This window comes from Mastigoproctus giganteus, chromosome 12 (genome assembly GCF_048544385.1).
Source record: "Mastigoproctus giganteus isolate SK-2022 chromosome 12, ASM4854438v1, whole genome shotgun sequence".
Classification (NCBI taxonomy): Eukaryota; Metazoa; Arthropoda; class Arachnida; order Uropygi; family Thelyphonidae; genus Mastigoproctus; species Mastigoproctus giganteus.
This window is the reverse complement of record NC_143586.1, coordinates 17,499,438-17,524,620: the sequence shown is the minus strand read 5'-3', so window position 1 is coordinate 17,524,620 and position 25,183 is coordinate 17,499,438. Positions and strand designations below refer to the sequence as shown.

Below are 25,183 nucleotides of genomic sequence, written 5' to 3'. Positions count from 1 at the left end.
TGTAGACCAATGGAAAGCTGTGCTTTGGAGTGGAGTCACAGTACATGATCTGGTCTATTTTTCATGGTTTTGTCCTGGGACCATTAGTTTTGGACAAAACCATGAATGCAGCACATCAGGGAAGGCCCATACCTGTTTCAGCAGGACAATGGTCCACTTGCTGCTCATGATGTGACAGACTGGTTTGAAGAAGAGTGTTAAAAAGTTGGACAAGCTATGCTATAGAGAACCTCTAGGATGAATTGAATCATTGAGTGCATGTGAGACTTGCCAAAAAAAAGCTGAGTTGAACTGGTTATTGCTTTGAAGGCCAAATGGCAGAAAACCTGTCAGATACCATGCTCCTGTTTGCAATAATAGTGGCAGCCACCACTGCCAGGTTAATTGTTGGTGCCCACCAATCTCTTGTAAATTTGCAAATGTGCCCATAAATGTACAACAGTCAAACGAGTTTACATTATTTTGATAATGAATACAATTATTAACAATATTTACCATACATGGACTTGAACCATGCTCCACCCTCACACCTGAATCGGCTACACTGTGCCTGATTGAGAACCACTGATTTAGGGTGATACCATGACCAATGTTCATGGACACAGTAGCAGAAAGTGCTGTGGAGTGATAAATCTTGTCATGTATTTTGCTCTAATGGACGTGGAGATTATCCGAGCAGCACTTCCTGTTTGATATCATCTTTGCTGTGATGTTCAGTGGAGATGATCTAATGGTACGGGGCTGTTTCAGCTGGTTAGGAGTTTAACCATGACTTAGATGTTTTGGACAATTACAAACAGTACAGCAATACTACACTACAGAAAGCAGTCTCTGTTGGCATCAGCATGACCATCACCATGTCATACATGATTTGGTTGTTGACGTACCATTGAAAAGTTGGCCTGGTTGACTCAGTGCCAAGAACTTCAACCCCACTGAATACCCAAGGTAAAAACTGGAACACTGGATTAGGCTACAGCCAAGAGCAGCCCTCTTCTAAACCAGCTCTGGCAGCATGCTTTTCAACAGGAATGGAAGTAAATTCTGGCTGACACCTCCCAGAAGTAGTTAGTAGAAATCATACCCAAGAATGCCAAGTGTCAAACAGGCCAAAGGTGCAACTACTATGTATTGGGTTGTGAATTAGAATCCCTTTTTGCAACCACCTTATTTTTTTGATAAAGTACATAATTCAGCTGAGATAGTTTTAATTAAATTTCTGTAACATTATCAGAGTTTTAAAGTCACAAATAGGTAGGCATACTTAAAACCACAAAAAAATGAATAATATGATATTAATGTAATTCCTGGAAATTACAAATTGGAATGCAAAAATTTCAAAGGTTTTACTGAATGAAACATCTATTAATACATTAATAGATGTTTCTGGGAGTAATTGTACAGTAAGGTATGAAGTTCTGTGAGCAGTGCAGATAGGCCGCCAGAACATCTCATGGGGTTTGTCAATGATATACAGAAATTTTGGCAGAGGGAAAATTCTCATATTTCATTGACAGAGGAATTTTTCCAGCATAGAAGAGGTGATTATCCTGTTCTATACGACAATGGTTAGGCCACATCTTGAGTGCTACATCCAGCCATGGAAACCTCATTTTAGGATATGAATCTGTTGAAACAGGTGCAGAGAAGAGCAACAAGATTATTCAGAGGAACCTTAACAGCAAAAGTTTCATTTTTGAAAAATTACAGCATCTTGAGACTAGGCACCTGCAAGGAGATATGACTGAGGTGCTTAATGCTTTAAATGGGTTGAGTTAGTTTAATGCTGATGGAATCCTTCCTCTTGCTCACACCACCCATTGGAAGGGGGCACAAATTCAAACTGCAGGTTGGTTGCAGGTTACATATGTGGAAGTTTGTCTGCAGCCAGCATGTAGTTGTCAGAATAAGCTTCAATCTGGTGTTATAAAAGTGGGTAGTTTGAATAAATTCAAGGAAGTAGTACACAAACTATTAGAATGGATGAAATGGAAAGTCCATTTTTTTTTCATATTTATATTTCATATTATTTTTTTTGTGATGCTGTACAAGATTCCTTCCTTGAATTGTTTTCCACTACTATTAATATTATCATCATAAGAACATTCCATTTTGTTTACAACAATTGTATATAGTGAATTTGAAATCAAAATTTCACAAAATATAAAGAATAAAAATGCTACTTTTGTGGCTTTTTTTTTTCCCTTGTACTCTACCCAATATGTTAGATTTCTTTCTTTATTTAGAAGTTTTTGTTCTTTTGAACTTTGGATAACTGACTGCCGTCTCTTAATATTTCTTGAAACAAGATGCTGCATTAATAAAACTGCCTGTAGTTTACACATAACCAGTTATATTAAAGGCAGCGGCAAAGGAAGTAAGCAAAGCCTTAGCCATAATTATTATGAGAGCATTGTTGGACTCAGGGGAGGTCAATCACAGACTGGAGATGTGCAAATGTATCTCCAATTCACAAAGGGTGACACGAGTTGGCCTGGCTGACTCAGTGCCAAGAACTTCATTCAACCCCACTGAATACCCGAGGTAAAAACTGGAGCACCTATTAGTTTAACTTCTGTTCAGTGGAAAATAATGGAGTCACTGGTTAAAGACGCATTGCAGGATCATCTAGACAAGACTGCAGTAATAATTCAGACAATTTGAGTGGATACTATGACATGGTCACAAAGGAACTGGATGCAAAAATAATTTTGATATCATATGCTTGGATTTTAGGAAAGCTTTTGATACTGTTGCACATGGAAGACTACTGTAACAAATTGGAGCAGTATAGCATTAAGAGCAAGTTGCTACAATGGATAAAATGATGGTTGAGTGGAAGAAGACAGAGTGGTAATCAATGGACACTGCTCTTTGTGGACTAATGTTATTAATGGAGTTCCCTAGAGTTTGGTGTTGGGCCCATTGTTGTTTTGTATATTTATCAATGATATCGATGAAGGTATATCAGGCTTAAATGTCAAAGTTTACAGATGATACAAAGGTTGGCAGGTTTGTTAATGACAGTAATGTAATTAACAGTATGCTACTGCAACAGAATCTAGAAAAGTTGAGCAGATGGGCTCAGAAGTGCAACTGAAATTTAACATTGACAAATGCAAAGTACTGCCAGTACTTTGCATTAACTATGCAGTAACTAACCAGAGAAAAATGTACCAATTGTGTGGTGTTACACTCAGAGTAGTGGAGAATGAAAGAGATGTGGGGGTAATTGTGCTAGTGAGATATGAAGTTTTCTGAGTTTGCAGACAGGTGCCTGAGCAGGTCATGGTTTGGTTTTTTTTGTTTTAGTTAGTTGTTGGCGCATCGGCTTCTATGGCCATAACGCACCTCCCAAGGTTTTTGCAGTACGTTGATCCAAGCCCGAGGCGGGATTCGAACCCGCGACCTTTGGGTTGCCAGGCAGGCACTTTACCCACCCGGCTAGCCCGGTCGGCGCAGGTCATGGAGTCTTGTCAATGATATAAAGGAATTTTGCTAGCAGGGATAAGGAAGTGATTATCCTCTTGTATAAGAGGAAAATCACTTCCTTATCCCTGATTGGTCAGGCCACACCTTGAGTACTGTGTACAGGTCTGGAAGCCTCACATTAGGAAGGGTGTAGTTTGCTAGAACAAATATAGAGAAGAGCAACAAGACTGGTGAGGGGAACAAAGTGGTGCTCTTCCAAAGAAAGGCTCAAGTTCTGCAAATTGCAGAGTCTGGAGATTAGGCACCTGTGAGGTGATCTGACTGAGGTGTATAAGGTCTTGAACGGAAAGGTTTTCCTTGAAATGGAAAGTTAAACTTGCTTTCTTGAATCACTAATGCTAATCTCAGAAAACATCAATTTTTTTTAATGCTACAAACAGATTGTGTTACACTTTTCAGGAATGAAGCTATGTTGTTAAGCAAGGACCAGCAATACGGTATATTAGCATTAGCAAGGGCACATGATGCAAGAAAGCAAGCTTATATAGGATCAGCCAAAAAAAAACAAAAAAAAAAACACACTTCTCATTTCACCCATCCACGCACTCCAAATGTTTGTCTAGTTCTGCCTTGAATCTGTTTAAGCTATCAACTTCTATATCAGTGGTTCTCAGATAGTGTACTGTGATATTAGGTTGTTAGGTTAAATAGTGATTGCCACAGTTCAACTGCAATCACTATTTAGGTGCACCATGAATGTGTCCTTTAATTTCAATTGTGACCAGAGTGAAAAAAAAAGATTGACCACTGTGGTGTGTTTCATGATACCAAATAAAGTATTTTGTGAAATTAATTGAATAAAACTGCCATTATACACACTTAATATTATTTTTAATCGAAATACTAAAAATACATATCTTAATTTGTACAACATTATCACAGGGTATATCCAAAATAATATAAAATAAATAATACAATACAATTCCTGAAAATTACATTTTGGAATGCAGAGGTCTGAATGACAATGAAATAGCAGCCATCTATTACCTTAGGAACCCCTAAGGAACAAGTTTTGAGCACATAATCAACATTATAGTTTGTTAATGCTGATAAAATAATCAAATTATTGTTGCAATACAAAAAAAAAAAAAAGAATGCCTGAAATTTTACCAATAGTGAATATCACTGCTATTTTTTTTATTTCTGAAATAAGTTATTATTTAGAGAATGAGAGGTCGGAGGTGGGGGAGCTATTTTCGATATTAACTATTAAGCAGTTCATAAAAGCTGTTATCACTGAAACTTATTCAGAGCAAAATAATTCACTTACTACTGGATGGTTTGTTCATAATCATATGACTTACCTCAATTGCAGGCTTCTTGCTCCCATTGCAAGGTTAATTATTGTTTTGTGGAACATTAGACTGCCAAGCAAGCAGAACATCCATTAGCTGCAAATTAGATTTACTTTAACTTATTAGTGTTTAATACTTTAGTCAGTGCCCAAATCTAACTGTATACAACAATTACAGCTATTTCAATATAACATTTCATGTATACAACCCTTTCATTAAGTTAGGTTAGGGAGACTGCAAAAATGAAGAGTCCAAACGCATTTGGATTTTGTATGGATGAAAAAAAATTTTAGTTTTTCATACGATGCAAAAATTTTCATGCAGTTCATTTTTGACTGAGAGATGTCGGTTTTACAATATGCACTGGCATCTTAAGTAATACATCACGTATGAACACAAATATATCGTGTATGATGCACGATATATTTATGTTCATATGATACTATCTATATATCGTGTATGATGTCTGTATAATTGTGTTAATGAGCTGAAAATGCAGACTAACCCATAAAATTGATTTTCAGTAGTTTCCAATCATGATTAGAAGCAACCATATGAGAGACATAACAATGCAATTATCAACAAGTACCTTCTGTTTCTCAGCCTTCAACCTATGCACACTACTATGTACTATAATTTCTAATACCTTTGTTTTCATTTAAAAAAAAAAAAAATCCAGTAATTAGCATTAGCCATATAGTGAAAGGAAGCCACAGGCATTTGCTGCACTGGCAGGAAAAAAAAAAAGTAGAAAGAAAATACAAATTATGTGCTTCCCTCTTCACATAGGTAAACTATCCAACTGATCTTCAAATTTCTTAAAACTGTCAGCTTCAACTACCTGTGGAGGTAACTTGTTCCAGTAATCAACAAATCACTGGAATAATCAACCACTCGCTGTCTGTGAGTAATCAGTGTGAGTTTTATTAATTTCAGAAAAGTGGGAACTTTTGAAAGTTTTCTAAGTTGTTTAGAATCCTAATGTTTCCTTCAGCAAAATATTATCATCGTATAGATGTCTTTAAATTTAGTTTTATTGATATCCCCTTTTCACATATCAAAATAACACCCCCTACCCTCCTCTCTCTATTCTCTGGATTATATTTCAATTATTAACCCAGTGAATGAACAATAAAAAGTATTACAATGTTAAAGAGATATCCAACTTCATAATTTCATATCATATTAAATTATATTTAATATGATATTAAATGAACTTTATTGAGCATATTAATATTTATATTTCCTAAATACTATGCTAAATGTGAATGAACCTCAAATTTTTATTAATGTCAAGACATTTGGAACAATTCTTAATTTCATTAAAATTGGAAGATACTAAACTATCAACATGAATTCATTAGGAATGATACGAGAGAAATAGCATAAACTATCATATACTGGTAATTATTATATGTGAGTTTATCACTTGCCACTGTTTGGAAAAAGAGCGAAGTTTGGTTATATAACAGAACAACATTAAAGAACCATTTCTGAATACTCATTTACAAATATCTTTGGCTAAACAGTTATCCCAGAGTATAAAATGAAATAAATTTTATGCATTTTAAAAATACATATTTTATATAACTATATTTCATATTTATATTTCTACAAATATTTATTCTTATTGAAAATCAAAACTTTAGCTCTTTGTTGTTAATAACTGGTTCTGCTATCTGTGTATATCACAAATAGATAACACTTTGGTAATAGCAAAATGCTCAACTTTTTTGTTTCTAGAATATCAAATGCAGTATGATTTCTGGAATAAAATCTTGAATACTGTAATAAAAATAATACTTACTCTTCCAAAAAACAATCTCCAATAAAACTGTAGGGTTTTGTCTACAGTTCTAATAAAACAAGTACCACTTTGCTTCATAAAATTATTTGAATAATGATAAACAGTAAAACCTTATTTAATATGATACTGGTTATTACAATAAATTAATTCAACAAAATTCCCATTTATTTTCCTTCCTATAAATACAGGTGCTCTGCTGTTTGGTTTAATTAATAAAAGAGTATCTGTGTAATATACAATTTAAAGCATATTGTTATACTTGGGACAGAACTCTTGAATATTTTCATTGAGTCTATTAAAAAATAAATATTAAGAATTTATATTTCCTAAGATTTAATATAAAACAAGCTATGCTGGATACACACAAAATTAAATTCACTGAAATTTTAAGAATTATAAATAACAGCACAAAATCCTGAAAGGAGTTGGAGTTTCATGTGGTTGTCCAGAGTTTGTAACTCTGGGCAACCACATGACCAAAGCTGCTAGGAAAGGCATGGCTATTTCACCTGTCCAGCACAGAGTTAATGTTTTTGTGAATGAGTTGCACTATGTGGGACCTGAGGAGTGAGTTTTTTCAAAATTTTTTGAAAATTTGTAAAAGTGAAAATTATAATTTTTTTTCATAATATATTAATTTGGCCTTATTTTGGCTTATCTGCCCAATTTGAGGGGCCCAAATTCAAACTGAGGAAGCACAGTTGCAGAATATATGTACAGAGGTTTGCCTTTAGCCAGCAGGTGGTTGATTGTTGGAACAAACTTCCACCTGTTGTTGTGAAAGTTGATAGGCAAACTATTGGAGGGAATGAATAGGTGAAATGGGAGGTGGTATTTTTTTTGTTTTTTTTTTTTTGGTTGGTGCTGTATAATCTTGCTTTCTTGAATCATTTGCCACTGCTAATGCTAATATTAGGAGAAATTATTTTTAAAAATTACAAAAACAATTGAAAAAAAAAACCATAAAAGATTTTTTTTTTTTTTTAAATTGAAGAATTCATCAAAAATTTGTTACTTCTCTTTAGATGTAACATGGCTATTTATACATAATTTAATTCAATTTTGCCAACTTCTGGATTGAATTCCAAAGAATTTAGTTTTTTTAAGCCAAATTCAGACAATAATGACCAAAAAAGCCTACTACCTTCTATGATTTTAAAATCTGTTTGTCGTTCATTATAATGTCTGCCATTCATTATAAACTGCATCTATAATTACTTAGAAACTAATAAGAGATGGTGGTACTTATTCCATGATTTGTAATGTACTTTTAAATGCTATCTGAAATAAGTTTTAAAAATGCATGTCCAATATATACATGGGTACTCCTCAGGGACCCATGCAGGTAACACATATTGTATTTGCAGGTTAAAATTTAAGGTTTATAAGGGCTACGTAATAAAAACTCTGGTGGATGCAGAGTCTGGAGAAAATAGCAATTCTGCTACACTGTACTGGATGACAGCTAATACTTTTTCAGTAAAAGAAAATATAGAAAATTATGAAAAGTATTGGTAGAGCCCATCCATGCTGAAAGATATAGTGCATTTGTATTGATGGTTGTTTAAAATGACTATAAGAAGGGCATTTTATATGCAGGAATAGAAATAGAATAGAAAAAGAGTACATGACTAAATTTTAATAGAGACATAGAGAGGATTACATGTAACATATAATGGGGGAGCAGGTTTGTCCAAGATTGAGGGTTTTTGGATCCATTCGGTTCCCTTTTCCTAAGGCTGTAAATGGATGGTAGACTCAATCAATAATGTTATTAAATACTATTTAAAATTTAAAACATGGCTGAATTGATTAATCTATTTTATACTTAATATATGAGAGAGAGAGAGAGAGAGAGAGAGAGAGAGAGAGAGAGAGAGAGAGAGAGAGATGCTTAAAATATTTTTATATACAGTAAACCCCCGCTATTCGCGGTATCTGTATTCGCGGTCGCTGATTTAATATAAAATGAAACCTAAAAAAATGTGAATTTTAAAGCGCTGTGAACATTTTCCGCCATAAAAAAACATGGGCGTGGCTAAAATTATCGTTCTCGGTCAAAACAGCACTCAGCGGGTGGGGGGGAGAGGTGTGACAAAATCGCGATCGTAGATGTTTCTCGCTAATCCTTGTTCAGTATGTGTTATGCGCTTGTCGTGGAAGGTTTCGTCGTTTGCTTTTAATTTATATGCTTAAAAATTGAATAAATTTATAAATTGATATGTTTACAAAAGTGATAAATCTACCGTTTTGCAGTGTAAAACAGACTTTTTCGAGTGTGTTAATGGAAGAAAGTGACTTTGTTGTGGACAAGTTCTTTCTAACCCGTACAAAAATATGGCTACGAATAACAAGGGAAATGTGAAAATATGAAAGAAGGTAGTAGTAGTAGTAGTAGTAGTAGTAGTAGTGGCACATGATGCAAGAAAGCAAGTGTAGGAGCTTATGCAGCATCAGCCAAAAAAAAAAAAAAAAAAAATCATCACGCCATTCCCTCCAAATGCCTGTCCAGTTCCTCCTTAAATTTATTTAACCTATCAACTTCCACAACGACAGATGGAAGTTTGTTCCAGCAATTAACCACCCGCTGGCTAAAGGCAAATTTCCGCACATCTATTCTACATCTGTCCTTTCTTAATTTGAACTTATGTCCCCGTAGGTTCGTAATCTGAACAAGTGGAAGGATCCCATCAGAATTCAGCGTGCTCAACCCATTCAAGGCCTTATACACCTCAATCAGATCACCGCGCAGGTGCCTAGTCTCCAGCCACTGCAATTTGCAGAACTTAAGCCTCTCTTGGTAAGAGAATCCCTTCATTCCCCTCACCAATCGTGTTGCTCTTCTCTGTACACGCTCAAGCAAATCTACATCCTTCCTAAAATGAGGCCTCCAGACCTGTACGCAGTACTCAAGGCGTGGCCTGACCATTGCCTTATACAGAGGGACAATCACCTCCTTTTCCCTGCTAGCAAAATTCCTATATATCATTGACAAAACCCCATGACCTGCCCTAGCAGCCTGTCTGCATTGCTCAGAAAACTTCATATCTGACTGCACAATTACTCCCAGGTCTTTTTCATTTTCTACCACCTTAAGTGTAGTACCACACAGTTGGTACGTTTCTCTGGGGTTACTTCTACCCATATGCAGTACTTTGCATTTCTCAAGGTTGAACTTCAGTTGCCACTTCTTAGCCCATCTGCCCAAATTATCTAGATCCTGTTGCAGTAGCACACTGCCATTACTGTCATTAACAACCCTGCCAACCTTTGTGTCATCTGCAAACTTCGACATTAAGCCTGATATACCTTCATCAATATCATTGATAAATACACAAAACAACAGTGGACCCAACACCGAACCCTGTGGGACTCCACTAATAACATTAGTCCATGAAGAGCAGCACCCATTGATTACCACCCTCTGTCTTCTCCCACTTAACCATCCTTTTATCCATTGTAGCAACTTACCCTTAATACCATTCTGCTCCAATTTGTACAGTAGTCTTCCATGCGCAACAGTGTCAAAAGCTTTCCTGAAATCCAAGTATATGATATCAAAATTATTTTTCGCATCCAGTTCCTTTGTGACCACATCATAATAACCAATCAAATTTGTCAGACAAGACTTTCCCTTAACAAACCCATGCTGTGTTTGAATTATTGCTGCAGTCTTGTCTAGATGATCCTGCAATGCATCTTTAACCAGTGACCCCATTATTTTACCCGGAACAGAAGTTAAACTAACTGGTCTGTAATTACTCGTGTCACCCTTCGATCCACCTTTGTGAATTGGGGACACATTTGCACATCTCCAGTCCGTGGGAACCTCCCCTGAGTCCAAGGATGCTCTCATAATTATGGCTAAGGGTTTGCTTAGTTGCTTTGCCGCCTCCTTTAAAATAACTGGATAGATCCCATCCACCCCAGGTGCCTTTCTTATGTTTAACTTCAACAATTTCTCCTCCACTTTGCTCTCAGTTATTACAAAATCATTAAGCACACTGCTACAATTTGATAACCTTCTTCCACTTTCAAACTGTAATAATTCCTCACGTGTGAATGTAGATGCAAAATACTCATTCAGTTTGTTTGCTATCTGAGCAGGATCATCAACAGTCGAACCATCGATGTCAAGTGGACCAATCATATTCATCCCCTTCCTTTTAGAGTTTATATAAGTGATGACATTAGCAAATAAAATTGAGTTATTAGACAAAATTTCTAATGGTGAAAGTGTCTCCTCAGTGGCAAAACATTATAAAATCAATGAGTCAACGGTACGATCGATCAATCAAGAAATCGGAAGAAAAAATCCGCCATAGTGTCCGTGAAAACGCGCTAATTGCTTCAAAAATTTGCTCTGTAATTCGTGATGTTAAATTAGAAAAAATGGAAAAAGCTTTAAATCTGTGGATAGAAGACCGAACTCAAAATAAAATTCCGTTAAGTTCACTCGTCATTCGTGAAAAGGCAAAACTCCTTTATCCACACTTTAGCGAAACTGGTGATAGCACTGGCGGGATAAGTTTTTGCTAGCAAAGGCGCTGGTTTGAAATTTCTAATAAATATTACATTTAATATTAAATTGTTTCTTACTTTCATTTCGATGCCATATGTTTGCATTTCACTATGTACTGTCTATGTACATAGTCATATTATGAAGGTACATATAATACATACATAGACAAAATTTTAGACTAGTTTTTCTTATATACAGTATTTCTTCTTCTTCTTCTTGGTCCTTAGCTGGCAGCTGGGGGGAGGCGGTTGGCCACGCAACCAGTATGCTGCTGTAGGTGCCGCAGGGTTTCGGACTTGCTCTGTATTTCATACTTTGGAACGGAACCCCTTTATTACTATGGGAGCCATAACTCAGTATTCGCGACATTTCTCAGGAACGTAACCCCAGCGAATAGCGGGGGTTTACTGTATATATTTTTTTCAGGTTAAAAAAAATCATGTTCACTGAAAACAATAATTTCACAAAAATTATTTCAGCATATGAAGAAAAGCAGGTTTCAGAAACGGAACAATTGTGTGACAGGGAGTGTGAAATTATGAAAGAGGGGAATTACAAATAATTTCTTTCTTTTTGAAATTAAGAGTTTTTGATAAATTTTTGGCCAGATGTGGAAATAATATTTCATGATAGTGGAGATTTATGATTTATTCCTGAATTAGCAGCTGCTTAGAATAATGCTGAGAACAAATGGAAAGTGTAGTTATTTCAATACAGAAAAAGCAATATTTATTGCTTAAAAAAATTGTTTTTGTTTTTTTTCTGTTGGAAAAAGGACCATGTACCAAATATAATAAATAACAATTACACAAAATAACTTCTCAGTCACATGAAAAGTCAATATTCAATATTGCTGAACTTGCTAATATGAAATCCAAATTTTTTGGCAACTTTCAGTTTCATATAAATGAGGTTTTACTCATTACCAAATTATAAATAAATATGCATATGCAAAATACTATTGGCAGTTGAAACATTTTATACTCTGGTGAATAAGAAAGGAAAATTCACTACTTTGGTGGATTGCATCAATGCCACTCAGCAGTTACTGGTTCCAGCAGTGATGTATCACAGTATATTGACAGCATCTATAAAAAAGCAATAAAACAAAAATTAGCCAAATAAGCACCTTTAATTTAGAAAATGATTGAATATGACAATTAATGAGGTATGAACATGTGATGGCGCAAACACCACTGACTTTTGTGAAACTACAAAATGGTTGGGCTTTGAATGATGACTATGCTTTTATTCTTTGCCTAATCAAGTGGAGATTCATGATAATTCCAAAATGGACTACAATCAGTAAGATTACTTTTATGATAGTCAAATACAGCAGTAACTGTACACACAAATATTTATAGTCAAGTGTTGCAAACGTGCTACTGAACAGTAAGCCTTCCTTTAATTTGTGACATTCATGGTGTACCTCTATATTTCATTTTTCTCTTCCTGGTATTTAATAATTGTCATTAATAGGACAGGTGATCTTACTAATTATTGAAGATGGCAGAGTTTTGGCTCCTTATTCCTGACTAGATCAGGTCAGTTTGGGTGTGGTTTCAGTTTCTGAATGGAAATAATTTCATACAATAATAACAAAAATGAATATATTAACTCATAAAGTTACTATCTTCATTAATTTTTCCTAAGTAATATTGTTTGGAAATAGCAATATGTGGTGATTATCCATAGATTAATTATGTGGATTAATGGTGTATATGAAACACTCTTATATCACGTGAATAATTTAAATTAAGCTTAATACAGTAACTTTATATTAGCGCTTAATACAGTAACTTTGAATTATTCATGGTATGAGTGTTTCATTACAAAATTAATCTAAGTAATATTATTTTTAAAGGTGTATATTCACATGTACTGTCATCATAGTCAAGTTGTAAGGTGATATTTTGGAGTGTATACAGTTTCATTTGGCCTTTGTGAGGTACATTCCTGCCTTCCATGCTCTTGCTATTTTTTCTAACAGCACAGCCAGATTTTTAATCCAAGAAAGAATACAGCTGAATCTAGAAAAAGTCTTTCAACAGCAGCAGAAGATGGTAATGGTAAAATGTACTTAACAAATTTTTTTTTTGTTTTTTTTTATTTCTGGATTTTTTCATGGTTAGCTATTTCCTGACCTTCATTCACAATGAAATATAAACAAAATAGTCAATGAAGAAAGAAAACAATATTCTGTATTCTCTATATTACTATCAGCCATATAGTACAAGGCAGCCACTGGATTTTGCTGCACCAACAAATTTTTCATTTTTCTCTGGTTATATAAGGGGGTATATGACCCCCTTAACCAAAAATTTGAAATGAAAGAAACAGAATACAGGTGGTGTTCTAAAAAAAAAAACTCAAAAACCTGGTAGCCATGCCCCACTTACGATGTTACCTGGACCTGGTTGCTAAGCCCCCCTTATGATGATACTTAGATATGCCACTGACTGAAATTAACTTCAGTTAAACCATGAAGCACATGCCATGTAACATATGGTATTAGAAGATTAGATTATGAGTCAATATGTCATAATTTATTTGATGTTTGAATTTGAATAAAAATAACAAATAATGAATAATTTCTTCTCCAAAGAATTCATTCATTTCTTATTTAGTTATTCATTGAAATGAATAACTAAATAAGACTTCCATACTTAAAAATAAGTTACAAACATTTTCTAACGAAAATCAGAATTCATAAATCCATATAAAAACTCAATTAGCTACAAGAATGATATTATCAAAATACTTACATGAACTTGTTCTGAATAAGAGAAAACAACTGACTTCTTATTGACTGTTACTACAGTGGGCTTCATCTTAATTCCTGATACTGCCAACTGACCAAGTGCCATTGTGGTGTCATATCCTTTCCTTATGGGTTCTGATGTTATTGTATTCTGAAATATGTTCAATTTATCAGACAAACTAGATTATGCTAAACTAATTTTAACCCTACTATCACTAACATAAGATATTCGTGCTAAAGGATTGGATCAATAAAATTTATAAAACTTAGTCTGTTTCAGTTACCTTTTAATTTATTATATTAATAAATTATTAATTTTATTACAAGTGGGACAATGATTGTTTTTTTAAATGGAATTGTGCAATAAAAAAAAAAGGATGGTTACTTGATGCAAAAGTTCAGTAGTACTGACAATAACAACACAATGTTAAGCATAAGGAAACAACAAGCACTGCTCACAACCTACTGTGCAATAAGAAATAAAAAAATGCCTGGATCATGGAGAAGAGGCAGTCTGAAACAAAGTGTAAATGATATACCTTACGCTTTATGTTTTACTAATTACATAATGTTTTACTAATCTACATAATTACACCCATTTGATTTACTTACAGCAGTCACATATACATATGTACAGTATAGCAGCCATATATACATGTGTGTGTATTATTATTATTTTTTCTTTTTAAAGGTATAGTTAGACTGAAAACCCATAACAGCAATCCAATCATGGTAACATAAACTAGAACATTTTAATTTATTTTCTAATGACTAAACTTAAATCTATAACTAGAGCTAGGCAAACAACACAAAATAAACGCTGATTAGTTTCATTCTCTAGTTTTGTGAAATTCGTATTGTTTATGAAGGAGTAACCATGAAGCAGGTGTCACTGAATGTTGACCTCCCACATACTTGTATTGTAGATCATCAGATCCAAGTAAAATGGCGATTCTCTGCATTAATTAAAATGGTTTAGCACCTAGCCAGGTAATTTTATAAAATCTGTTTAACAGCTCATAGCTTGCTACATGTGCAACATATCATGTTGAAAACATGAAAGAACACATATAGTTGTCACAAATGCATGTCTAATTTTTAAGCTTTCATAATTATAATCTTTGTGAATTTTTGTATTTATATATTTTTATTGCAAATATTAATAAGTTGTTGAATATTGGAAAAAGATGCACCCCAACGTGGTAGTGGCAGTAAATCTGGCTAAATTAAAAGTAGAACTGGATTTTATTTTATTTCATATTATTATTATTAATTTTTCTTTTAGCAGATGCAGAAAATATCTGCTTCCTTACATCATTTAGCCTTATTATTTTTTTTTATGAAAACTCTAAGCATGAAAGGTATCAGAACTTAAGTACTTAGTACCACATGGGTTGAAAGCTGAGAAATACTAATATCTAATTTTACTAATAATAATATCTATTTTATTATAAATATCTTTTTATAAGAAATATACAGGGTCATTATAAAGTCCTTGTGCAGTTTTAATTTTTCACGACTCCCATTCTATACATGATAAAATTAATCTGTAAACAATGTTAGAAATGTAATTTAGTGAAGTTTACTATGTACTAAGAGTAATTCATTTATTTTATTGTAGTTTAGCAAAAATTTTATTATTTTTGTTGCAGAATTAGGCTTGACCAAATGGCTTCAATAGAAGAGAAAGTAAATTGTGTTTTGTGGTTGGCCAAGTTAAAGTCTATAATCATAGTACAAAAAAGATTTAGAGTCCATCACAACAAACATGCACCATACAGGAATTCCATAACTACCTGGATGAAAAAGTTTAAAGAAACAGGTTCCATCAATGATAAACCATGATCTGAAAGGCCAAGTGTAAGTGAATAAAATATACTCTGTAGAATAATCCTTTACTGCAAGTTCACAGAAATCAATAGAATCCCAAGAATAAATATATTATTATTAGCCATATGGTGCAAGGAAGCCTGAGGCTTTTGCTGCACCAGCCAAAAAAAAAAAAATTTCTGAGTTACCCCTGAGAGAGAGAGAGAGAGGGGGGGGGGGAAGAGAGAGAGAGAGAGAAGAAAGGGAATCACCAAGAAAAAGAAGAATGATAATATCCAGCTCAGGACCCTGGGTGTGCCAAGCCCATACTCACCAGATGTATGTAAAACTGTAATGAATTCTTTCACTTACCCTTTTTACTGATTTATTTTATCATGTACAGGACAGAAGTTATGAAAATTTAAAATTGTATAAGGACTTTAAAATGACCCTGTATTGTAAATATTAATTTTATATTGATTTATATTTTAGCAGCCATATTAAAGTAAATTTTTAATTTCAACATTATACCAATTTTATTTGATTTCCTTATTAGTGACAGTTTGTTCAGAGAGCAAAAAGAAGAGGATATAATGTATGCTTTATCAATCATTCCACTATTCACTCAATCTGGCTGCAAGGCAGAGTGAGCACAAGGGGAAAGGACAACTGATAAAACTCGTATGTTAATCAGTTTTGTTGCTGCAAATATGCAGAAATACCCACAATCTGCTACACAATACCAATAAATCTAAACTATAACAAATATTTCCATCCCTCCCTCCCCTTTCCACCTCAACAGCAAAAATAAGTTTACTAGGTTCATTTCAATATGGAAAATGACACAGTGGCCAGTCTTATTGCAAATTTTGCTCAAGAATCTAAAATACTAAGAGATGAAAATCTCAATTTATCTCCCTTATCTTAATTATATAATAAATATGACAGTTCCTTCAATATCCAAATAGGAGATCTTTTTTCAATTTCTGGGATAAAATCAGATAAATTAAAATTACATTAAATTAAAAACACTGAATTTAAATAAATAAATAACCTAAATACCTCAATATGGTCATACTTCCCGTACGTGAACCCTCCAAGCACTGGAACACGCCGACATTAACCAGCCCCAGACACTAGATAACCCACGCACTAAAGAAGACTGAGCACATTTCTGTCAAAAATAAACCTTATTTTAAAATGTGTAATCTTTTATTATTAAAACCCAAATCTCCTTCGAAGGGACCAAACTTTTCGTCTGCAAGACGTTTTTCACCAGAAGGATAATAATACTGAAATCTCAAATGTTCCCCCATCCCCAAATTTATAAGTTGATATGAGAGATTATTGTCAATCGCACATATGCACAAAGGCCCATGAGTCTGAGATTATGTAGGGACGATGAATGTTAATAGAATGTTCTTGAATCTTCATTTCTACGGTCTTGTACGAGTAGTTTAGTAAAATTTCGCTGTATACTAAGAACCTTCATTTCATGAAATGAAAATGAATGGCCTTCATGAATTGCGTGGAAAGAAAGTTCTGAGGCTCCCGACCTATGAGCCATAACTGTAGCCTCATGTTGTTTCAGTCTTACAGAAAGCATATTTCTTGAAGAACCTATAATATAGCACATTACAATCACCACATGGAATACAATAAATGATATCATTCTTTCCAACACTATTATTTAATACTGAAGAATTTTTTAAAGACTGGAGTTTATGGATGGGCCTAGCCACTATCTTAAATTCTGTGTTCTTAAAAAGTATATTTAATTTCTTATGCCACTGTTCGATATAAGGAAGCGAAATAAAATATTTTTTAGAAATTGTATTATTGTGTGGTGTATTTTTTATTTTATTAACAGCCTGTAATTTAATATTATTTATGGTGTTTAGGGGATAATCCCTATTTAAAAAACGATTTGTCAGTTCCTCTATTTCATTCCACAGGTCTACCTGGGCAATTATATATTTATAGGCATTCATAAACTGATTCAAAAGAACTGACCAAATGTATGAAAAGGGGTGATAGCTTTCATAATGTAAAAATAGTCATACGCATTCGTGGGTTTTCTATATATTTTAAATTGAAGAGACCCATTCGCTCTTGTTAGAGTGAAGTTTAGGAAATTAATTGAATTTTTGTTTGCATCCTCGTATTCCAATGTAAATTTTAATCTACTATGATCCTTTAAAATATAAAGAAAACCCACGAATGTAGGACTATTTTTACATTATGAAAGCTATCATCCGTTTTCATATAAACAGTCGGCTATTTTGAATCAGTTTATGATCCTTGTAGTAGATTAAAATTTACATTGGAATACTAGGAGGCAAACAAAAATTCAATTCATTTCCTAAACTTCACTCTAATAAGAGTGAATGGGTCTCTTCAATTTAAAATATAAAGAAAACCCACGAATGTGGTTTTCTTTATATTTTAAAGAAAACCACATTCGTGGTTTTCTTTAAAATATAAATATGCTGCTCCTTCCCATCCGTAGCCAGGTGGGAAGGAGCAGCAGTGCGCAGCACACGCTTCTTGATTAGACCGGGGTTCGAGCCCGTCACCACCAAATACGGAGGATGCAGAAAGGTCAGAACTGACCACCGCATATCCCGGAGCAATATGGCCTTAGTTGCTAATGCTCCTAAAAACCAAACAACAACAACAACGAATGTAGGACTATTTTTACATTATGAAAGTTATCAGCCCTTTTCATATAAACGGTCGGTTATTTTGAATCAGTTTATGAATGCCTATAAAGTATATTTTATAGGCATTCTACACACAGGTCTACCTGGGTATAAATGTATACCCAGGTAGACCTGTGGAATGAAACAGAGGAACTGACAAATTGTTTTTTAAATAGGGGTTATCCCCTAAACACCATAAATAATATTAAATTACAGGCTGTTAATAAAATAAAAAATACACCACCCAATAATACAATTTCTAAAAAATGTTTTATTTCGCTTCCTTATATCGAACAGTGGCATAAGAAATTAAATATACTTTTTAAGAACACAGAATTTAAGATAGTGTCTAGGCCCACCCATAAACTCCAGTCTTTAATTTAAAAAATTCTTCGGTATTAAATAATAGTGTTGAAAAGAATGATATCATTTATTGTATTCTATGTGGTGATTGTAATGCGCTAGATATAGGATCTTCAAGAAATATGCTTTCCATAAGACTGAAACAACCTGAGGCTACAGTTAGGGCTCACAGGTCGGGAGCCTCAAAACTTTCTTTCCATGCAATTCATGAAGGCCATTCATTTTCATTTCGTGAAATGAAGGTTCTTAGTATACATCGAAATATTACTAAACTACTCGTACGAGTAGCAGAGACCGTAGAAATGAAGATTCGAGAACATTCTATTAACATTCATCGTCCCTACATAATCTCAGACTCATGGGCCTTTGTGCACATGTGCGATTGACAATAATCTCTCATATCAACGTATAAATTTAGGGGGGGGGGAACATTTGAGATTTCAGTATTATTATCCTTCTGGTGAAAAACGTCTTGCAGATGAAAAGTTTGGTCCCTTTGAAGGAGATTTGGGTTTTAATAATAAAAGATTACACATTTTAAAATAAGGTTTATTTTTGACAGAAATGTGCTCAGTCTTCTTTAGTGCGTGGGTTATCTGATGTCTGGGGCTGGTTGACGTCGGCGTGTTCCAGTGCTTGAAGGGTTCACGTACGGGAAGTATGACCATATTGAGGTATTTAGGTTATTTATTTATTTAAATTCAGTGTTTTTAATTTAATGTAATTTTAATTTATCTGATTTTATCCAAGAAATTGAAAAAAGATCTCCTATTTGGATATTGAGGTAACTCTCATATTTATTATTATTTGCTCAAGAATGGAACTGCACTGTCATCTGGTTGGTCAACCTATATGGCAGTGATAGTATGGGATGCATTTTTTGCTCTATGCCAAAGTCTTCTGCATGAAACAATACAGTAATGATAAAATGAAATTTCATCATTACTATATATATATATGCCTGGAAAAGTATGGAATCTATGAAGCAGAAGTCATGCTGCAGGAGTTTAGGTAGATCCCTGAGGAATGTCCAAATGGAGATGGAATGGCGTCTCTATATAAACAATCTTCAAGGATCATTTTGAATTTTAAAATTAACCTAATTATTTTAAAGCACTTAAATACTGATGTTGGATGGAAGATCTTTTGGTGATGCCACATGGAAACAAAATGCAGCAACAAACACAAATTATTCATGTGAGACAGCAATTAATCTTCAAGGTATAGCAGTCCTGCCACCTTGTAGAAAATCAGACAGGTTTCTAGTGAGCTAGCCTAGATCGCATTGCAAGTTGCTCAGTTTCTTTGGCAATTTAATGCAATCTTAAAGTTTGACATCCTAAAGAAATTTTGTTAATATTCAAATATTAAAAAAAGGAGTTGGCCGATGTAAAACCTTACGGATGGATAACATCAAGAGATTCACATCATTTGAAGAACTTGTCAGACAGACCGAAGATAGAAAGGTGTTCCAAAAAGTGATCGCCAAATCTCTGGACTCAGAGATGGCACTGAAAGAAGAAATAAAAAAAGAAAAAAAAGAAACAAAATTCACATTACCCATTTCTTGTAAAATATTAGAGGTATAAAAAATAAAGTAGTGACTTGCTTGTGTCACTATCCTGACATAGAGAACAGTAGCAAAAGCTATTGTCCTCTGTGCCAGATGAATTTCATTGCATTATACTAATTAAAATTAAAACCTGGTTAAAGGATGGTATGGTGAGCTTTGATTTTACTACAAACTTTTGGTTGTCAATTGCTGGCAGTAAGCAGGAGAGGTATAAAAGGTGAAGATGTTGCTATGTGGCAACAGAGTAGATGCAACTTTTAAAAACACTTTACCCTGGAAATGATCTTGAGAAGACACTGAGGATTTACCTGATATCTCAGGAATAGCCTACAATCTTGCAATAATCTTCCTACCAGTGGTATATGAGAAAGTCATTATGAATTGTACACCCAGAGACAACCTGAAATAATAGAACAACTAATATTCACACTCCTATTTTATTAGCAATGAGCTCACTGCACTTTTTTAACAAGATCAAAGCAGCTGAAATTCCAGTTGGCTCTGTTACCAAGTAGTTCCTGTTTCTAAAAATGCAGATAAGAAAATGGCTATAGATTTTAACAATTTTGTTATAGACAATCTCAATTGCATCTTCTTTAAAATGCCTAGGAAGATGAATTTTTGCAGGAGTTAGGCAGAAAAATATTTGGTCACAGATCTGGCTACATTCACTATGTAATGATTATAAGATCAGCCATCTCTCTTTGTGTACTTACACAAAAGATCCTGATGCCTGGAACACTGATAAATGCTCTTCACACTATTATCCTTTATTTGATATCAGCATCTGGCTCTATATAAATTGCACCTCTTCATACTATTATCTTTTATTTGAGATCAGCACCCGGCTCTATATAAATTGCACCTCTGCTCCTACTTCTAGAGGATTATTGTGAACTGGTTCCTAAGTACTGCCAAAAAATTTTCCTCTAGAAATTTTTGGAAGTACTTATAAACTGGATTCCAAAGAGATTTCTAATTTTCAAAGCAGATGATAAATATATCAGCAAACCAGCGATAGTTGACATTCCACGGGGGGGTGGGCTTGCTCTCAGCCATACCCTTTGTGGCCATAATTGCACCTCACAGATCTGTGCCTGCTTTTCCTTGTCTATTCTGACAACATAATCTGCTATATACTATGCAAGGATGAAAATAATTTTGGGGAGACTACCAGATCTAACAACTTAACCACTTTAAATTCATAACTGGATATGTTCATTCAGTATCCCCTCGTCCTTTACCAACAATTCAGATAAATCCAGCTATATAATATTCTTTATAATAGAATGCAGTAATGCAGGCAGTGTTTTCTCCTTAAATCTGCTTCTCCCAGGCATTCCCTGGTCCCTTCCAAATCTGTTAAATTCCTTGGGAGTGATACTTGGGTCCAAAATATCATACTCCTTGTATGACAAACTGGAGCCAAGCACATCCAACACAGCACTCTAATACCTAAGAACCTTTTGGGGTTAAAAAACAAGACCCCTGTGTAACACAAACTAATCATAAAATACATATACCCATTTTGTGTAGTGCTCCAATATGCAAATTAAATCTGGTCAATTAAATTAAAATCAAATCAAATCTGGCCCAAAAGTTCTCTGAATAACATTTGGGGGATTAGAGTTAGTCCTAAAATGTGCAAACTGATTGTCCTACTACAACTTCCAATCTCCAATATACATACTTTCCATGCACACACTGCATGTACTAAAACCAAATCAACATATGGCTCTTAGCAAGGGAATTATGAATGTCTCTAGTACCACTCTCCAATGTACAGAGCCATCGTTTGCTCAAAAGACACATTCTTAACTCAATGCTGGAGACAATAAACCCAAAGCAAATTGGCCATAATTTCTGAGCTTGTGATACCAAATATAAAGATGCTTTGCTTGATAATCTGTCAAAATGTACAAGTAATAACTGCTTCTGTAGCTTGAGTCCAAAGACCAAGCTAGACTGTATTCCTCATTTGTGATGCCTAACCTAACTTAACCTAATATCACAACCCGCAACAGATTACCAGAGGTATCGCTCAGTACTTGTTTTTTTTTTTTTTTTTTTGTTTTATATATCAAATGAAAATTTTAATGTTGTGTAAGCTTCCTCTAGATGTTCTGTAATAAGAATAGTGTATGTATATTTTATATTGGTCTTGGTTTAATAAAGAATATTATTCTCATTATGTAGAAAGTTAACAAGTGTGCATAAGAAAAAACATGAGAAAGATAACACCTAGTTTTTTTGGCTGCAGATGAAACATTCTCTATAATATGTTTGCACCAAGAAAGATTAGAAGTTCAATTAATCCAAGTAATGGGTTCTTGTCTAGAAGTGTGAATGTTGAATATTGTTCTTATCTAGAAGTGTGAATTGAATATTAGTGGTTAACTAAGTTTTCCACTCTACTGAAGAATAATTAGGATTAGTATTTCCTTAATAGTGGATCAGCCATGCTAGTTAATTACTCCAATATATTATATTGGTTAAATTTCTCAAAATAAAAGTTATAAAGGGAATATATATTTTTTTACATTAAAGAAAAATCTAAACATAAACTTACATTTTTCAGTGAAAATTTCAATAGATTATAAACTCCTCTTACATATGTATCTATACAGTAGAAAAGGGAAAAAAAAGAATATTAATACCAAAAAAAAATGGAAGACAAAAAAAAAAGAAAAAGTTATGAATATACAAGTATCACTAAATACTCACCAATGTATGAGAATAGTCCAAGTTCTCAGTTGCAGGAATGTGTATGCAAAATGTTTTGAATTCATCTTATATGATGAAGTATTGAAGAACATTATAAAAATTTTCACATATAAGACCATTTGCCTCTACAACTGTGGAAAGTTGTATTTGCAAACTGTTTCCAAACAGAATGAATTAAATGAATTTAAACATGTTATGGTATGGAGGTTAGCTGAATGGGAGGAGTATCCATAAAATTGGTACCATGATTGATAATCTAAAATGAAGAAAGACTTTGAATATGTGGGTTGCAGAGTTTGGAAACTAGACACCTTAGAGGAGATTTGATTAGCATTAGCATTAGCATTAGTAGAGGCATTTGATGCAAGAAAGCAAGCTTATGCAGCATCAGCCAAAAAAAAAAAAACCCACTTCCACTTCACCCCTCTGTTCGTTCAAAATACCTGTCCAGCTGAGCCTTAAACTTATTTAGGCTATCAACCTCCACCACAAGGGATGGAAGTCTGTTCCACCAACCAACCACCCGCTGGCTAAAGGCAAATTTCCGCACGTCTATCCTACATCTGTCTTTCCTCAATTTGAATTTATGCCCTCTCAAGTGATTTTTCTGAGCTAGAGGAAGAATCCCATCAGCACTGAGCATGCTTAAACCATTCAAGGCTTTATACACCTCTATCAGATCACCTCGCTGGTGCCTAGTCTCCAGACACTGCAATTTGCAAAACTTAAGCCTTTCTTCGTAAGAGCACCCCTTTGTTCCATTCACTAATCTTGTTGCCCTTCTCTGTACTCGTTCCAGCAGCTCTACATCCCTCTTGAAATGAGGCCTCCAGACCTGTATACAGTACTCTAGGTGTGGCCTAACCATTGCCTTATACAATGGAATAATCACCTCCTTATCCCTGCTGGAAAAATTCCTGTATATCATTGACAATACTCCATGAGCTACTCTTGCAGCCCATCTGCACTGCTCAGAGAACTTCATATCTGCCTGCACAACCACCCCCAAGTCCCTTTCATTCTCTACCACTGTCAGTGTAGTACCACAGAGTTGATACGTTGCTCTGGGGTTGCTGTTTCCCATGTGTAGTACTTTACATTTGTCAATGTTAAACTTCATTTGCCACCTCTCAGCCCATCTGCTCAACCTTTCCAGATCCTGTTGCAGCAGCATAGTGTCAGTAGTGTCCTTGACAACCCTGCCAACCTTTGTATCGTCTGCAAACTTGGACATTAAGCTTGATATACCATCATCAATATTATTTATAAATACAGAAAACAATAATGGACCCAACACTGAGCCCTGAGGGACTCCACTAATAACATTAGTCCACGATGAGCAGTGTCCATTGATTACCACTCTCTGTCTTCTCCCCCTCAACCACCCCTTTATCCATAGCAGCAATTTGCCTCCAATGTCACACTGCTCCAATTTGATCGAGGTGTTTAATCCGATTGAGGTGTTTAAGGCTCTGAGAGGCATCAGTAAAATGAATGAGGATGAAATTTTCAAGATTATAAATAATGCTAGAACTAGGGGACATAAAATCAAGTTATGGGGGGGGGGAGATGTTTAGATTGGACTGCAGGAAGTTTTATTTTAGCCAGCGAGTTATAAATTACTGGAATAAGTTGCCTACATGGGTGGTAGAGGCTGACGTTTGGGGAAATTCAAAGGACATCTAGATAGTACCCTCGAGTGAGGGAAACGCATAGGATGATAGGTTTAATTTCCTTTTCTTTTATTAATAATTAGTTTGTTTTTTTTTATCATTGTTTTATTGTTTTTTTTTTTTTTTTGGCTGGTGCAGCATAAGCCATAGGCTTTCTTGCACCATGCGGCCATTACTAATTGGCTGTGCATAGAATTATGAAATAAAAAAATGCAGGTTCATAAGTAAAATCACATTCTTTCCATCCAAAGGTGTAACATCTTTGGATGGAAAAAACACACAATATAAACAAGTGTTTATATTATGGCCAAGAATGGAAAACTCTGGCAAATTTATGCAACTCTAACAGCAAATAGTTGTGCTTGTACTGCAATACTCAGTGCTCTTGCTGTATACAGTAATACACAGCAAGATTTGCATGAAGAAGGTTCTAGAGCTGTATGAGGCAAAACATTCATCATT

At 34.4% G+C, this 25,183-nt stretch overlaps 1 protein-coding gene across 2 annotated transcripts in view; it reads right to left on the bottom strand.

The window, feature by feature from the left end:
• Positions 1-11,974: 11,974 nt before the first annotated feature.
• The window catches only part of LOC150076737 (lysosomal alpha-glucosidase-like), a 154,263-nt gene continuing 141,054 nt past the window's right edge, over positions 11,975-25,183 (bottom strand). For both annotated transcript variants that reach the window (XM_090386529.1, XM_090386528.1), the window contains exons 16-18: positions 22,894-22,943; positions 13,882-14,028; positions 11,975-12,204 (exon numbers count right to left, since the gene is read on the bottom strand). In XM_090386529.1, coding sequence (XP_090242655.1) covers positions 12,145-12,204; positions 13,882-14,028; positions 22,894-22,943 — 257 coding nt within the window. In that variant the 3' untranslated portion in view covers positions 11,975-12,144. The remainder of the gene's footprint in view (positions 12,205-13,881; positions 14,029-22,893; positions 22,944-25,183) is intronic.